The following is a 15773-nucleotide window of genomic DNA, read 5'->3' on the forward strand; positions in this document are numbered from 1 at the left end:
AGGAAAGTTACACACATACATTAAGCTAAGTAAAGTTTAGAGTTTTAGAGTTTAAGATATAGAAAGGACAAAAGTAGTTACAGATGTAAACAAGGAGTTTAGAATGTATTACCATAGGTTTGTGTGTTATAACATGATTAGTTAAGAAAGCTTACACTGTAGCATGTGTCCATAAGACTAAATATTTAAGGATTGGGTCAAAAACATAAATATCCTTGTTGGCAGTGTTTTATTGGTCAATAACTCCTTAAAAGGTCTTGTAACTAAGGGTCTGGTGACCTTCTGAATCATGCTGTGAAGATGTGAGCTGAACTCACCCTTCCTGCCCATGTAGAAAATAAGAAAATAAACTGCACCATCAAAAACAATTCAGAGGTCCCGTCTCAAATCCTTCCAAAATTCCCCACAAGTGAATTATCATACTGATCATCAGAAAAAAAAAATAGGTGGTGGGGTTTTTTTTCTAAGGAAATGGAGAGAAATGCTGATTTTTTCAGCAACTCTGGGTTGCTCTCCCTCCTCTTGAGCGAACACAGAATAAGGCTGGGTGCACATGTGTGCAATGGTCCTGGAGAGCTCCAGCTTGCCCCACAAGGCCATGAATGCCTGGGAATGCCTCCCTGAGTGTGGGCTTTGCTCACTGTCTCCTTCTGTGCCCTCCCTGCAGGCGTCCAGCACGCGGCCAGAGTGCAGCATCATGCAGGAGATCGAGGAGGAGCGCAGCCAGTGCCTGGCAGAGCTGACCTGGGACAACCAGACCTCAGGTATGGCAACGCTTCTGTCCCTCCCTGGCCAGCAAATCCAGGGCCCTCAGCCTCACAGCTGCCTTGTCCTGGCTATTTCCCAGCCCTTCTGCTGCTGGAAAAAGGACTCCTCCAGTTGCTTTTCAGGAGGGAGAGAAATTGGTGCTTCCAAAGTCAGCCAAGAGTTCCAGCAGCTCTGCAGGTTCCCTTGCAGCTCCTGGCTGGGAATGCCTGGCTGAGGTGTTTCAGAGGGTTTAATCACAGTTGCCCACCACCTTGAACTGGAATTTTTCCAGTTTTTCCTTAAGAACTGAAAGCCTGAAGTTCTTCCAGTTCTTCTTGGATAACTTCAAGAGAAGTCATTGTGACCACCATCTCCTTTGATTGATGTGCCAAAATTGCTCCTGTCCTCATGGTGGAGCAGATGGTGCTCCAAGGCTGTGAAGTATTTCTGGAGTTGGGACAGGCAGCTGAGATCCTCTCCTTGTTCATGGAGCACTCACCACACTGAGAAATCCCCCTGGAAGAGTCTCCAGTCTCCTTAACCCTCTTCCTGCTCCAATGGTCAGGAAAGGAGCAAGGTTTTGGTGCTGCCCCATCCCATCCCATCCCATCCCATCCCATCCCATCCCATCCCACCCCACTCTGTTCTGCAGCAGAGCTGTCAGAACCCCAAATTAAGGCATCCAGTTGGATCTCTCCCCCTCCAAATGCCTCTCTCAAGTTACCAGCCCCATGTCTGTCAGTAAAAAGTGTGCAGGAATCCAGGTGAGACTGCCAGGATCCAAAAAACATGGAAAAGGCTGGGAAGATGAATCTGAAATCCTGGTTGAGATTTGCATCCCTCCTCCCAAAAGAGGGAAAAGTGGAAGAGGAAAGTCTCCACTGGCAATGCTTGCAGCCAGGCCACAGAGTGAAGGTCTGCCCTGATGGAGCAGAATCCTGGGACAAGCTGATCCCAGGAGGAGCTTCCTGGATGCCAGGAAGGCTTTTGGCCCCTGCTTTTATCTCCCAAGGGATGCTTGTCTTTGATTAGGAAGCTGTTTCAAGTGTCCTTGTACATTTAAATGGAGTCTTTTGAAGAAATGTTCTTCTGGAATCCAGTAAAGGGAGAATTCAGGGTGGATAAAAACCTTCATCTGAAAGCCAGCTAAATGCTTAATTTCGTTTTCATGGATATTTAAAGAAATTAAATTAAATGCAATACATTAAAAGGAGAATAAATAGTTGAAGTGGTGATACTTTTTCTGCTTTTCCAAAATGATTTTTCTCATTGGAAAGTTTAATCCAAAACAGCTCTTTTTTCTTTCTTTCTTTTTTTTTTTTTCTGTAACAACAGAATTAAATTATTGGGAATATTTTTCCCAGTTCTGAAGACACACAGCCATATTGCAAGTCATTAATGCCCAAAGCAAGTATATAGAAATCCTTTGGAGGTTTTTATTCCCTGATGGAATGCTGAAATATTGGGATAAATCTGCATTTCCACCAGTCACTACTGATGAATTGGATTGATTCAGAAATTGCAGATTTAAGCACAGGAAAATGGTTTTGTCCATGGACACAGTGCTGGAACTGGAGTGACAGGACAGTGGGGAATGGCTTCAAACTGAAAGAGAGCAGGTTTAGATTGGGTATTAGGAAGAAATTCTTTCCTGGGAGGGTGGTGAGGCCTGACACAGGTTTCCAGATGTCAGGAAAATTAATTCACAAGCATCAGAGGTTTATGTCCAAAAAGGAGACAGAGGAGTCATTTTTGGCTTTATTCCAATAAAGGGAGAGGCCATGGGGCATTCCCCTGGGGTCTCTCACAGTTTTGGAGGATGCAGCCTCCTTTTTATCCCAATTTCCCAGCTGCATTTCCCTTCTCTCTTTCCCCATAGGCTGAGGCACTTGGGAGGTTCAGACTTTCTGATATGCCCGATACCAGAGATTCCCCTCTAATGTACAACCCTTCCTTTTAATTTTTAATTCTTATGGAATTTAGGCGTTTTTCTTCCCCATTGTTTCTTTCATCTTTCAATGTCCAGCTTCGTTTATCAGCAAACCTAAAGTTTATTTGTAAAAGCAAAGCTCTTTTTCCATTCCTCAATCAGTGGAATCCTTCCCAGTGTTTCTTTTGTATCTCAGTGCTGGTTTTATCCACCAGCAGACCCCCACATCTTGTTTGTAAAGACAAATCCATCATTCCTCTCACAGAGAAGCTATGGCTGCTCCATCCCTGGAAGTGCCCAAGACCAGGCTGGATGGAGCTTGGAACAATCTGGAATAGTGGAAGATGTCCCTGCCCATGGAAGGGGGGTGGAAGGAGATGATTTTCAGGTCCCTTCCTTTGTGGAAAGCATTTGGCATCCATTTACCCCAAAGCATCAGCAGGTATTTAGGAGCTAAATACCTGAATTTATTATCCAGACAGCCACAACTGCCCTGGAGGCAACAGAAAAAAACAGAATTGTTGGCTCTTAAATGGGTGCTGTGGATGAGTGTGTGAGAACTCTGCCATGTGCTGTGTGGACAGACAATTTCCAAGTGCCTACACAGGATGTGTTTCCCCTTCAGTGTGTTCACAGCATGTGAGCACAAGTCAAAGAAGGTGTTTTTTCTGGACTGGGGCCCCATAATTCAATAAATGTGCCTGAGCTGTAAAATCAAACTTTGAACTTTGATGGGTGGGGGCAAGGGGGGAGTTTGCTGGAGAGAAATCTCATGAAGGTGATGATATGAGATCCTGTGAAGGTGATGACACTTTCATCGGAGTGTTGCTGGAAAGAGAAATCCTAGTAAAACTCAGAGGGAAAACATGATTTTAATCCAGTTCCATCCTCCTGTTCAGCGGGATGGAACAGGGTTAAAATCATGTTTTTCCTGGAAAATTGAAACTCCCTGTGATCTGCCGTGTTCAGCTTTGATTTATGGCCAGGTGGTTGTGTTGCCTTCTGCACTTCCCACAGCTTTTCAGGAAAAGGAGAATGACTTGAGGTTTAACGAGTGTTTTATTATCCTTTCTAATCAAAGGAGTGGAAATAAACACAGTGTCTTGGTATATTCTGGAAAGAAAGCTTTGTTTAGGAGCCATTATCAATTGTATTGATCAGAGGGGCTTAATCACAGCTGTAATTTGATGTGTCAGGCAGATTAGTCACTTGTTGAGAGCACTTGATGGTGCTGAGGTTGATCACTGGCTGGGGTTGAGCTGGTGGATTTCCACTGATAAACAACAATGTCCTTCTTAACCCTCTTTTTTTTTTTGTCTTCAAACACCCACTCCTTCCTCACAGGGGCTGAATATGCATGAAATCCTGGTTTCTTTTCAGATTAAATTTCTGCCATCCCTGGAAGTGTCCAAAGCCATGTTGGATGAGGCTTGGAGCACCCTGGGATACTGGAAGGGATATACCTAGGATACTTGTCCCATGGCAAGGGGCTAGAAGGAGATGATCCATGTAAATCTATTCCCTTTTAGGAGCATGATTCATTATCTGTGGATTTACCCATATTTTAGGAAGTTTGACAATTGGACTTGATAATTTTAAAGGTGTCTTCCAATTCTGATGATTCTGTGATTCTACAGCCCAGTGCTCACTAAATATTGCCTAACTCTGATGAGGAGAAGTTTATTTAATTTGTTTTCTCTCGGGGTCTCTCACTGCTCAGAGTGACCCCAAGTTGTGTTAGAAAGTCTCTTTTCCCAGCAGCTGAAGAAGGAGTCACAACTCTTCATTTGTTGGTCTCAAGGTTGTTTACTGTATCTTATCTATAAAATTCTTTCTCCTGTCCAGCCGAGGTCCGCTCAGCAGGACAGCAGAGGCACTCTGCCTGCTCCCGGGGCAGTGTTATCTTTTTATACTAAAAACTACGTGTACAATATTTACAATTACTTCCCAATACCTATCACCTGTGTTAGGCAGTGAGCTTCTACTCTAAACCAATCTGTAAGTGCCACCATCACAGCAGGAGATGGAGGCCAAGAAGGAGGAGAAAGGCTGGACACGCCCCAATTCCTCCATCTTGCCCCCTGAACCCCCATTCTAAAAACCCCAAAAATCTATTATTCACCCCATGATAAATTCACTATCATTCTACTTAAACTTTCATGGCTTGTAATTCTTCATATAAAGGTTGGTAATTGTTTTTTCCAAGGGCTCAATCAAAGGCACAGGGGTCTTGGGCTCTGTGCCCAGGTCTCTGAACCCCCTGGGCAGGGGCTCGAGTCCTCCAGAGCAGCCAGAGGAATTTCCTGGGTTCCCAGAGTTTTCCAGCACAGGAAAGGCTGCAAAGGATGCAGCGAGGGGGAAATCCACAGGGAAACGCAGTTGAAGCTGGCAGTGTGTACAGAGGAGAACCAAACAGCACCAAGATCAAAGTCTGGGCATTTAAGGAAGTTTGTAACCATCAAAGGACGCCCAGCAGCCTCTCTGCAGGTCTGCAGGAAGGAGAGTTTTATGGATTTGGTGGCAGAGCTTGCCCAGTTTCTGGAAGGGTGTGTGGGGTGCAGTTGTGTTGCAGCACAGGGCTGGATTTGGTGAGCAGGACTGGCCTTGCACTCCCCTGCCCTGGTGTTCTGAAATAACTGGCAAAGACATCAAATGTGTGAGAAATAGCTGCTCACTTTTCATAGTTTAGGAAGGTTTATTAAACCTTATCAAAATTACAACAGAAAACTGAATAAAGAAAAAGGCGCTGGGAGCAAAAGTTTTCCCCCGCCATATGCTCAGCCCCCTCACAATGGAGGTTTTCCCTTTTTAACCCTTTAAACCCTCCCAACGTTCTGTCCATCAACCCCCTCTTCTCTGTCCAGTGGTGGAGATCTCTTCCTCAAATCCTGATTTGGAGGTCAGGTGTCTCACAGTGACAAGCCAGCCCTCCCAGATGTCCCAACTCCAGCTGTCCCTTGATAACCACATGAGGGGGTACAACATAAAAATAAATCTAGAAACTTTTCTTAACTTATGTACATTATATTTGTCTATTAATTGTGAGAGTCAGTCATCGCATGACTCGTCTATCACAAATGCAATATGTGATTCAACACAGGAGTGGGTTCTTTGCCATTAAAATCAGGAATAGGTAGACAGAGACCAGATTCCCATGGGCACACAGCCATGGCATGGGAATGACTTTTGGTGAGGGATTTTCACTTGGTTTTGCGTATCTCTGGTGTGTTCTGGCCAAGTGTAGGCAGTTCTTTCAGGATGTGATGAATCCTGTTTGCCTTTTGTCAAAATATTTAAAATGAGGGGATATTTAAATATTAAAATCTTAATGAGCAGCTCAAATGCGTAGGAAAAAAAACCAACACATTTCACAGAAAATCTGTGTGCTGGTGCTCAGTGGCTTGGAGGGGATTTGGCCAGATCAGGTGAAATCATGGCAAGGGGGTGGAACAAGATGACCTTTAAAGGTCCCTTTCAACCCAAACTATTCCATGATTCTGTATTTCAGAAAGGAGGAATGCAATCCCAGCCTCACTGAAAACTGGGATTTATCACCAGGTGCTTTTTGCAGGATATATGTGTGCAGCACAGTGACAGCTCAGCTGACAATGCACTGAGCAGCAGGAGGGAAGCTCTGCCAAGGGCTGGAAGAAGAGGATTTCCTTCCCAGCCTCACAGACAGAGGAAAATCCCTCTCTCTGTGGAGCTCCTGGTGGCTGCAAGGCAGGAATCACCTCTGCACTGCTTCCTGCTCACTTTCACTTGCCTCTTTTATGTCATGCGCAAAGGAGTATTTCTGTTTTGGTTTTTTTTTGTTTGTTTGTTTTTGTTGTTTTTTTTTTGGAGAAAGCTTCACTTCTCCACGGTTTTAATTTACAAACAGTTCAGCTTAAACTGAAGCCCACAAATTAAATGATAATAAATTTTAAAAAGTAGCCATCTCTTTTTCAAAAAGGCAGGAAAATCAATCAGGTCTAGGTCGGCTGGCTCAGCTCATTATCTGTTTATCCCATTATTGCTAATTAATTTGCTCTGCAATCAGATACTCTTTCAGAAGCAGGAGAGTTATTTAGGGATAACAGCTGAATAAGGAACCATGACTTGAGTCTGGGTGGGATGAGCAGCTCTGGAGACCAAGAGCTGTGCAGGGAGCACGGCCTTTGTGGAATCACAGAATCATGGAGTGCTTTGGGTTGGAAGGGACCTTAAAGATCATCTCCTTCCAACCTCCTTCCATGTCAGGGACACCTTCCACTATCCCAGATTGCTCCAAGCCCCATCCAACCTGGCCTGATACCCCTAGTCCCTCAACACTGCACTTTTTTGTTCACTCTCTAAGCCTATCTGTCTTGGAAACATAACAAAACCCAATAAAAAAAGCCTGAAAAATGGAAAACACAGGAAAAAATAGTGGCATTCCCCCTCCCAATACCTGTTCACATCTGCTACCTTGAACATGCCTCACACCTGTGAGATAGAGATGAGTTCTGCAAGATCATCATCACCATTGTGACATGCAAAAAAAATCCAGGTGGGAAATGGCCCATGCTGGTTAAATTCTGAATATTGCTTTTGCTGTTCCACAGTGGAGGCTGTCTAAAAAAGCCAAATTTGGAGCCTGGTCTCTGTCTCTGTCAGTCCCCCCCTAAAGAAGTCAAATCAAGTTTGATGGGAGGAGAAGCAAGGAACATATGGAAATTAAAAATCAAGCTGGAAAAAAACATTGATGAAGTTTAAATTAGGAGCCTGTTTATTCATCACCATCTGTTTATAGTGCAGCAAGATAAGAAATAATTAATAGTTCCTTGCTTGGAAAAGTTCAAGTGAATTCTCACCTCCCTGTTGCACAAGCCCTCTTTGGAGCAGATGAGGTGTCAGTGGGATTTGTGGGACAATCCTGTTATCAGCAGCTTTCCAGGTGCTGGAGAAGGCTGATCCAGCTCAAAAATTCCAGAAAGTGCCGAAAGCAGGGTGGGGAAATCTGTGGATGTGGCACTTGAGGACGTGCATCAGTGGTGAGCGTGGTGGTGCTGGGCTGGTGGTTGGATTTGGTGACCTTAGGGGTCTTTCCCAACCTCAACAGTTCTGTGATTCTGTCATTTCAGAGCTGTGTAGAGCTCTCATAAGTCTTGTACCACATTCATCAGCCTCTTAAAAAATCCTGGGACAACAGGAATGGCATTAAATGGCAGCTGCTGGTCTGCTAAATCAAACCCTCAATCAAACCTCTATCAATATACTCAAAAAAACCAGTTTAGCTCAGTCTAAAATGTGCTTGATCTTGGTGGTCTCTCTAAAGGCAAAAGAACCTGCCTGACTTTTTGCCACATTATCTTTTATTAATTTTCAATTAAATTTTTTCCTATTACTCCAGCCTAGGTGATACAAAGGGTCTCTCAGCTTCATTCTTGCTCTGACCAGCAGCACTGGGCAACTCCCAGATGTGACAAGTCCCCTCCATTCCTTGACAGGGTGGCCTCTCCTACAACAGTAGAAAATTCAGCCATGGGACTTGAAAACCTTAAACCCCAGACCCTCGTGTGGGATCAGTACCAAAGTCAAGCTTCCTTTTATTTATCAGGAATTTTTCTCCCAGTTCTTTGGCGATGATCGCAATACGCAATAGGACAGGTCCTTCCAAGTGGTCTTCCTTCACCATTCCCTCAATCTTCCCAAACACTTTCATGCTGCAGCTGTTGCAGAGGTGGAACCCACTCCCTGGAAACTCAAAGGAAAGAAATCTGGGTTTTTCAAAAGAGAACTTTTGCAGACTCTGCTGTGAAATCTGGCCCCTGAAAGGAAGGAGCAGCATTGTCACAGGGGTAAAACCAGCCCCAGACTTTGGTGTTGGCTGATCCAGCCTGAAGCTGTTCTTCCAGACCAGGAATTTCTTTCTGAAGAAACAGTAATCAGCAAAATTTTCCCTAAAAATCGTTCTTTTTCTGTCCATCCTTGCTCCATGGACACACACCCATGGCATGGGAATGACTTTTGGTGAGGGATTTTCACTTGGTTTTGCGTATCTCTGGTGTGTTCTGGCCAGGTGTAGGCAGCTCTTTCAGGATGTGATGAATCCTGTTCAGATTGTCTTGCCTGTGGTCAAAATATTTAAAATGAGGGGATATTTAAATATTTAAAATCTTAATGAGCAGCTCAAATGTGTAGGAAAAAAACAACCACATTTCACAGAAAATCTCTGTGCTGGTGTTCAGTGGCTTGGAGGGGATTTGGCCAGATCAGGTGAAATCATGGCAAGGGGGTGGAACAAGATGACCTTTAGAGGTCCCTTTCAACCCAAACTATTCCACGATTCTGTATTTCAGAAGGGAAGAATGCAATCCCAGCCTCACTGAAAATTGGGATTTATCACCAGGTACTTGGGATTGGGATTTAGCTCCGTCTCTCCAGTGAGCACTGCTGATTCCCAGTTGAATTTTGGTGATTTAGTGGTAAACATGGTGATGCTTGGTTAACTCTTGGCCTCAATGGCTTTAAAATATTTTTCCAACCTCAACAATTCCATGTTTCCAACAGTGGTCCCTCAGTTGCTTCACTAACCCCATTCACCCTCTTCAAGTGCAAACACCCACCAAAACCAGGATGAAATTCCAGCACAGACCTACACAGCACCTCATCACTCCTCTCTACTTTTAACCTTGACTTCACCTTTCCACAGATATTAAGATGTTCCAACATCTGTTTTCTGCCTTAAAACACAGCAGGGGTGGAGGCTTTGCCTTGGTTTTGCTGTTGCTGATTCTCAGCTGGAAGGTCTCGAACAAGCAGCAGGGTTTGTTTGATTTGGGAACAGCTGTCTTGGGTTTGTCAGGATTAGCAGCCACTTAGTGGACATAAATTTATGTTGGAAAAGGCATTTTAGTTTGGAGAATGTGCCACACTTAAATGCCAGCAGAAGTTTTGGTTCATTTTTCTTTTTTTTTTTTTTTTAGCATGGGATAATAGATAAATGCACACAGCCATGCAGAGGTTTTAGAAATAAAGAGGAAGTGGCATTGGTGCAATGGAAAATAAATTCCAAGTATTTTCAAAGCTCTGGGTGGTTAAATTAATAATTTAATCTGGAGCTCAGATTAAATCCATCTATGCAGAGTTTTTGTTTCTGACAGCAGCCTGTGTTTGTCCCTCTCAAATCCCATGAGATTTCTGGTTAAAAAATACTTTCCTTCCTCATATTTTCTTTTAGTTTTTCTATTAATATTGACTTTATCAGAGCCCTTCTATGATGGTGTCCACCCTTTCTACCTGGGAAATATTGCACACACCAAAAGCCAAGTTGGGAAAAGCCAAGAGGTGTTCAGCCACTCGTCTTTGCTCTGAATTTCTCTCTGGAGATGCCAATATGGGGAAAACCATCTAGGAAGGTCCCTAAATTCAAAGTCTGATTCTCTATAAATCCAGTTGTCTACAACTGCTGGAAGAGCAGAGGGATTTGAGTGAGGAAACCCTGGAATAATCCTTTAATCATGGTCTGTCTCAGAGCACTGCAGATCTTGTTTAGAGGCTGCTGAGGAGATAAGTCATGCTTTTGGCAACACCCTGTGTAAACCTTCTTAAATCTTGGATCTTTTCTTTCAGTTTACATGTTCTGGAGTTAGGCAGAAGGGATCAGCTCAGAAATTTGATTTATGAAAAGGGGGGATTAAAAAAGCCGAGTGTTTATTTAGTTTGTTGGTTAAAAAAGGCTGAAAGATTACAAACTTTTTTTTTAAATGAAATTATTTCCCAATAGATGTTGTTGATGGAAAATCTCAGGATTTTCATGCTTAAAAATCACCCTCCAGCAACAGTCACTGGTGATTTCTTTCATGTTGCTTAGACTGACTCAGTCTGGGGGCTTTAAGGTGAGGTTTCCTTCTTATGTCTTTGGGTGAAATTTCTCCAAACAATTAGGAAGAAATTTATTTTTTAATATATTCCTGTGGAGTGCTTGGACAGCTTCTACTTGCAGAAGTATAAACCATGTTTTATAGTAATTAATGCTGTTCTTGTTATAGAACCATGGAGTTGTTAAGGTGGAAAAGACCTTTAAGATCATCAAGTCCAGCTTGTGGGAAAAATGAAATTTCAGACTTGCCACAGATATTGAGGAAAATCCAAAGCAAACTCTTTTCACTTATCCTGAATTTTGGGATCCTTTTTGCTTTCTGTGGTTGCTTTTCTGCTGAACTGGAGCTGCAAATCCCTCAGTGAGTGATGAGCAAAGGAGCACCAGAGCACCAGCAGAGCTGATGGAAGGAGATGCCACCATGCCAGGGGTCACAGCCCTGGCAGGATTGTGATTTTCCTTCAGCTGCTTGGATTCTCTGTCACATCCTGCCTGCAGGGCTGGAGGCAGAGCAGGCAGCACAACAGGCAAAAAATACCCAAATTAAACCCAAAGCTGTGGAAAGCTGGAAGGGGAGCTCGGATGGGGTTGCTGCAGAGCACTCTGCCAGTGGTGATACAAATAAATAAAAAATGTGATGAGCTGGAGCTGGGGGAAGGAGAGATGCCCAAAGGATGCTGGAGTGTAAGTGGGATTGGGGACAGCAGGGCACAGCAGTGACTTTTTTCAGGGAAAGGAGGGAGGATTCATTTAGTGAAACCTCAGAGCCAAACTAACCCAAGTAAACCCAATCTGTCACAGAAAAATAAGGTAAAACCATACTCTGCAAGCCCAGGGCAGGATGGAGTAGAATTAAACCCACCAAAGATACCAGGGAGAAATGGCAGGGAGCTGTCTCCATGCTGGAAGCTACTGAATAGGCTGGGACACTTCAGCTTGAAAATGAGATGCCCAAGGAGGGATGTTAAAGAGGATTTTATGGGTTTTCTCCCCAGGGAAAGGGATATTGTGGTCAGGCTGTGAATATTTCTGTCTTTGTAAAAGAACCGAGCAGTTCCTAGTGAAAGCAGCAATGAGCAGGTTCCAAGTGAATTCAGAAAAGGATAGAATTTTTCTGTCAGTGGACACTTAAAGCATGCAACACCTTGGCACAGGAGGTTGTGAATTCTAAAAATTTTCCTAGGTTCAGGATCAAAATTCAACTGCATTTAATTTACAAAATTTATGGCAGAAAAAAGAATCGATCTAAAGTATTTTTTATTATTTCATACAACTTTTAAATAGAAAATGATCCCTTATTTGGGAGGTCTCTGCTCTCTGGAGTCTGTGGTGGCTGTGGTGACCCAGGGGTTTTCCTGGGTGGTGAGCACAGGAGGTTGTGAATTCTAAAAATTTTCCTAGGTTCAGAATCAAAATTCAATTGCATTAATTTCCAAAATTTATGGGAAAACAATCTATCCACTGTATTTTTTATTATTTCATACAACTTTTAAATAGAAAATTGACAAATGTCACCCCGTGGCTATTTACAGGTTCAAAATGAATTCAGAAAAAGATAGAATTTTTCTGTCAGCGGACACTCAAATTGTGCAATGCCCTGGCACAGGAAGTTCTGAATTCTAAAAATTTTCCTGAGTTCAGAATCAAAATTCAAATGCATTTAATTTACATTACTTATGGGAGAAAAGGATCTATCTGTGGCATTTTTTTATTATTTCATACAAATTTTAAATAGAAAATAATCTCTTGTTTGAGAGGTCTCTGGAGTCTGTGGTGGCAGAGGTGACCCAGGGCTCATGGTGAGTTTTCCTCCCCTGAGATTAAATTCAAACTCATGGGTGGTGCTGAGTTATGGGTTGGTGCAGGCACCATCTTTTGGGGGCTGTTCCCTTCAGTCAGGGAGAGATCAGAGCTCAGCTGGGACAGGGAGTTTGATGTTGTGATAATTGGTTGTAATGAGATGCTGTTAATGAGGCAAACCACAGGTGAGCACCATGGCTGGGCTGGTCAGGGGGACAATAAATGTCCTCCCATGGCTGTTTACAGGTTCAAAGTGAATTCAGAAAAATATATAATTTTTCTGGCACTGGACACTTAAATTGTGCCATGCCTTGGCACAGGAGGTTGTGAATTCTAAAAATTTTCCTGACTTCAGAATCAAAATCCAATTGCATTAATTTACAAGATTTATGGGAGAAAAAGAATCTATCTATGGCATTTTTTATTATTACATACAACTTTGAAATAGAAAATCATCCCTCATTTGGGAGGTCTCTGGAGTCTGTGGTGGCAGAGGTGACCCAGGGCTCATGGTGAGTTTTCCTCCACTGAGATTAAATTCAAACTCATGGGTGGTGCTGAGTTATGGATTGGTGCAGGCACCATCTTTTGGGGGCTGTTCCCTTCAGTCAGGGAGAGATCAGAGCTCAGCTGGGACAGGGAGATTGATGCTGTGATAATTGGTTGTAATGAGATGCTTTTAACGAGGCAAACCACAAGGCTGGGTCTGTCAGGGGGACAATAAATGTCACCCTGTGGCTGTTTACAGTCCTGAGAGTTTGGAAACTGCCTGCTGGTATGAAATTGGAGTGAAAATGAGATTTTATTGCAGCACACCAGGCTGTGAGGGTGCCCTGGGATAGCTCAGCCTGGCTTCACTGAGCTGTGCCTTGGCCTTGCTGCTGTCCCTGAGGGTGCTGAGAGCTCCTGAGACACCCCAGGGGTCAGATGGGCATCTCTGCATCTGAACAGGGATTCCAGAGCAAAATGTGGGGGAATGTCTTCCAGAAGAGACCTGGAGTGACCCCAAGCATTAGGGAGAATTTGGTGTGAGGGTTTGGAGGATGGGGTTGGGCTTGATGCCCTTGGAGGTCTTTTCCAGCCTTAATTATTCCTTGATTTAGTGAAAGACTGATGCACTCAAAGGGTTTTTCCCTGAACTGGGAGTTCTCCTGGCTTCAGAGAGTGCCAGGCTGCTGCCATTCATCTCTTTCCTCAGCCACACCAAGTCCCATCTCAGGGCTGTGCCAAAGCTCTGGAATTCATGTTTATTCATGAGGGAAAGTTATTTCTCTGCTGCTTCCTAGATAAGCTTTGACCACAATTTGCTGTGAGTGTAGATACGAATCCAATAAATGGGTTTTTAATGCTCCAGTCTGCCAGTTCTGCAAACCAGTGTGAGAATTGACCTGTTTTCTGTTTATTAACCTTTCAAAGGGAGAGGAAATGAGAGCTCTTGTGCCACTGTGTTTCTTGCAGCTACTTCTGAGCCAGAACCTCCCAGAGGAGGGCTCTGAGTGAGGCTGGTGCAGCCCTTGGCTTGCTGATGGGGTATTTGGCGTGCAGAGAGGAAGGCTGAGCTGCTGGATAGAGGGATCTGAGCTCCAGCTTCTTTAGAAGCATGAAGGATTTCTCCCTGAAGCCCTCCAGAAGATATTCAGCTCCAGAGAGCACTTCAGGGTCTGGCAAGGGAGGGCAGGGCAAAGCTGAGGCTGTGGGAGTCACAGTTAAAATAATTAAAATGGAGAAAAAGAACCCTCTTCTTTTTAAAAATATTTAATTTTTAAAGTTTATTTTTATAATGACAAGTCATTATAAAAAATAAACTATCCTTAATTGGATAAACTAATGACCCCTAAATTATTTTTACGTTTAACCCAATAACCATGCCCTGCAATGGGGACTTTTTTATCCAATTACACAAAATCACCCAAACCCATGGAGAAAAAGGTGAAGAAGGAGCAGCCTCCACCCTAAAACCTCCATCTTGCTTTATATCTATTACTCTATTCTAAACCCGTAAACTCTGAGTTTCCCACCCTGTGATCTCACACACTTCTATCCAAACTCCACACCCACAATCCCAGTTGTCTCATTCCATTTTGGAAGCTTCTCCACGGCCTCAGGTCAATGCAGTGTTCTCTTGGGGGTCAGTGCCTGGCAGCACAGCAATCTGAAACTCTCAGTAACCAGGTTCCAGCACTATCCTAGCCCTGACTTTAGAGACTGCACCCAGAGAGGTGGGAAATGCTGCTGACTTGGAAAAGCCACACACTTGTTTTTGTACAGCTCCTCCAGGTTCACCTGGGATCCTTCCCAAAGCAAAGCACAGCCCCTGGCAGCGTGCATCCCCTCGTTTTTGGGACAGGCATGTGAGCAGAGCAGTTCTCTTGATGGAAATGGAGAGAAGGTGTGTTTTTAACTCATTGGCACTTGCTGCACTGGGTGAGGATGGAAAAACACATTTGTATGCTCCCTGCAGACACTGAGTGCAAGGTAGAACACAACATTTATAATTAATTAATTGTATTCTATTCTATTAAAATAAATTATATTAAATTATAATTAACTATTTAAATAAAATTAATTATTATATTAATCAATTAATTAATGGGAAAGCACTTATCAATCCCCAAACACGATGTGATCAGGCCAGACTTGTTCTCTTTGCTGCATCCAAGTGATGCCACAGGGAAGAGAGGGATTTCCTTCCTTCAAGGCACAGTGCAGCTCTTTCTGCTCTCAGATGGATTTTTGCCTGCCAAGCCCCAAATTCCAGCAGTTTTTTTCCAAGATAAAGTCTGTTGCCATGATATTTTCTGAAAAAATCCCTTTGCCAGGATTTTTTTCCTGAGAAGCTGAGAAGCCTCAGAGGAAAAGAAAAACAATAATTATCTGCTGCTGTGGAATGCAACAGGTGCATCTTTGATTGGTCTCATGTTGGTTGTTTTTAATTAATGGCCAATCACAGTCAGCTGGCTTGGACTCTCTGGTCAGTCACAAGATTTTATTATCATTCCTTTCTTTTCAAGCCTTCTGATGAAGTCCTTTCTTCTATTTTTTTAGTATAGTTATAATATATCATTTCCTTTTAATATAATATATATCATAAAATAATAAATCAGCCTTCTGAAACATGGAGTCAAGATTCTCATCTCTTCCCTCATCCTGGGACCCCTGCAAACACCACCACAAAAGTCTATCAGTTTAGGAGGAAGAAAAGCATTTTCTGGAAGGCTCTTTGGTAAACGTTGTCTGTGTGCTGGGTCAGATGAAAGGGCACAAAGTTTTACCTGAACTTGTGATGGGATTATTACAGCACTGCACTGTGCATGCAAAGCACTTTGCAGGTATCAATCTTCGATTGTTCCTATTCTTTAAACTCCAGTTATTCTCTTCTACTCACTAAAAATTACTGATTTTCCTGAACTGCAGATAGTTAGCACAAGAAAGACACAGAACAGGATGCCC

The 15773-nt window shown here is 43.3% G+C and overlaps 1 protein-coding gene across 1 annotated transcript in view; it reads left to right on the plus strand.

The window, feature by feature from the left end:
- Nucleotides 1–673: 673 nt before the first annotated feature.
- Nucleotides 674–15773, plus strand: part of LOC102043323 (vasoactive intestinal polypeptide receptor) — a 71223-nt gene continuing 56123 nt past the window's right edge. The window contains exon 1 of the mRNA XM_031062947.1: nucleotides 674–764. Within this exon, the coding sequence (XP_030918807.1) occupies nucleotides 698–764 (67 nt within the window). The 5' untranslated portion in view covers nucleotides 674–697. The remainder of the gene's footprint in view (nucleotides 765–15773) is intronic.

The sequence above is a fragment of the Geospiza fortis genome, unplaced genomic scaffold, assembly GCF_000277835.1.
Source record: "Geospiza fortis unplaced genomic scaffold, GeoFor_1.0 scaffold34, whole genome shotgun sequence".
NCBI classification, from domain to species: Eukaryota; Metazoa; Chordata; class Aves; order Passeriformes; family Thraupidae; genus Geospiza; species Geospiza fortis.